Consider the following 1,883-nt stretch of genomic DNA (forward strand, 5'->3'; position numbering starts at 1 on the left):
ACGACGACGCCCTCGGCGGGCGCGTCGGCGTCGGCGCGGAGGTCCAGGACCTCGCTCTGGAGCGCGAGCGTCTCCCGGAGGTCGCCGAGGCCCTCGCCCGTCCGCGCGCTCAGCGCGACGAGGGGCACGTCGCCGCCGTCGGCCTCCGTGGCGACGCCGCAGCGCTCCCGGAGCTCGCCGCGGACGCGCGCGACGGCCTCGGCCCGCGCGGCGTCGCCGCCGACCGCGTCGACCTTGGTCACGGCGACGACGATCTGCGCGCGCGCCGCGCGCGCGTGGTCCACGGCCTCGACGGTCTGGGGCATGACGCCGTCGTCCGCGGCGACGACGACGACGGCGATGTCGACGGCGCGCGTCGACGTCTCGCGCATCTTCGAGAAGGCCGCGTGGCCCGGCGTGTCGAGGAACGTCGCCGCCGCGACGTCGCCGCCGCCGCCGACGGCGTCGCGCGCGACGAACGCGCTGAGCCGCTGCGTGATGCCGCCGGCCTCGGCCTCGGCCGTGCGCGCGCCGCGGAGTGCGTCGAGGAGCGTCGTCTTGCCGTGGTCCACGTGGCCGAGCACGGCGACGATCGGCGGCCGCAGCGGGAGCGCGGCCCAGTCGGCCGTGTCGGGCGCGGGCCGCGCGGCGCGCGACGCGTCGCGCGCCGCGTCCGCGGCGGCGCGCAGGGCCTCGACGGCCGCGTCCGCCGCCGCGTCCTCCGCCGCCGCGCCGTCGGATTCGTCCTCGGCCACGCGCGAAAACTCCTCGATCTCGACGGTCGCGCCGAGCTCGAGCGCCACGAGCTCCGCGACGTCGCGGTCCAACGCGAACTTCTTCAGGAACTCCGAGTTCTTCGACATGCGCGGCGCCTCGCCGAGCGCGACGAGCGCCGCGCGCACGGCGTCGGGCGTCGCGCCGAGCGCGCCCGCGAACTTGCCCGCCGTGATCGTCCCGGCCTCGGTCAGCCGCACCGTCGCGCGCTTCCGCGCGCCCCCGCGCCGCGCGGCCGGCTGCGGCTCCCGCCGCGCCTTGGCCGCGAAGCGCGCCTCGCGCTTCGACGCGCGCGGCCGCGCCTCGTCCGCGTCCGGGGCCGCCGGCGCGGCCGCCGGCGCCGCGCGGCCCGCGCCGCGGCCGCCGGCGCCGCGGCCGCGGCCCGCGCCCTTGCCCGCGGGGACACCGCCGCCGCGCCCGCCCTTGCCCGCGGGGACGCCGCCGCCGCGGCCCCGGCCGCCGCCGCCCCGGCCGTCGCCCTGCCGCGGCCGCGGCGCCTGCGGCGGCGGCCCGCCGGCAGGATTGGCGGAGGTCGGCACATGCGGCCGGCGCCGCGGCCGCCGCGCTTCGCCGCTAACAGTGGGATTCTTTTTGAGGCCGCGGCCTGTTGCGGCAGCCGTCGACAGCACTCGCTTGGCTGCCAGCAGCATGTCGCCACGCCGATTGTGAGAGCGGTGCAAGGTGGGTTCAAGGAGATCTTCAACGAGTGCCCGACGCGTCCCGAGTCCGTGGGGCACAGTCTCTACACATGGCGCGCACGGGGGGCACGCGGACTTGGCCCTGGGCGACGAGAGGGAAGGGGGGCGGACGGGGTGCTTGGTACCTCGACCGCCGCGGCGTGCGAGGCGCAGGCTCAGGTGCCCGCGGCCCGGGGCCCGGCTACGCGGGGCGGAAGAGCGGCCTCGTCTGCAGGAGCAGGTTCAGGAAGTTGCGGTGCGCGTTGGCCTCGGCGTCGGGCCACACGAGCCGGAAGAGCTTCAGGCCAGAGCCGATGACGAGCGCGGGCGCGTTGGCTCGCCCCGCGTAGGACAGCCTGAGGCCGAAGCCGCGGACGCGCTCCATCCAGGCGGCGACGTCCGCGCCGAGGTCGTGCTTCTGCATGGCGCAGATCATCGCGACGATCGAGAGCA

General features: G+C 78.1%; 1 protein-coding gene across 1 annotated transcript; it reads right to left on the reverse strand.

Moving 5' to 3' along the window:
• Positions 1 to 32: 32 nt before the first annotated feature.
• Positions 33 to 536, reverse strand: AURANDRAFT_7709 (hypothetical protein; the record flags this gene model as incomplete). Its single annotated transcript, XM_009041539.1, has 1 exon — positions 33 to 536. A coding segment is annotated over one exon (504 nt), but the record flags the coding sequence as incomplete, so codon positions are not given.
• Between the last annotated feature and the right edge of the window lie 1,347 nt (positions 537 to 1,883).

The sequence above is a fragment of the Aureococcus anophagefferens genome (genome assembly GCF_000186865.1).
Source record: "Aureococcus anophagefferens unplaced genomic scaffold AURANscaffold_21, whole genome shotgun sequence".
Lineage (NCBI taxonomy): Eukaryota > Pelagophyceae > Pelagomonadales > Pelagomonadaceae > Aureococcus > Aureococcus anophagefferens.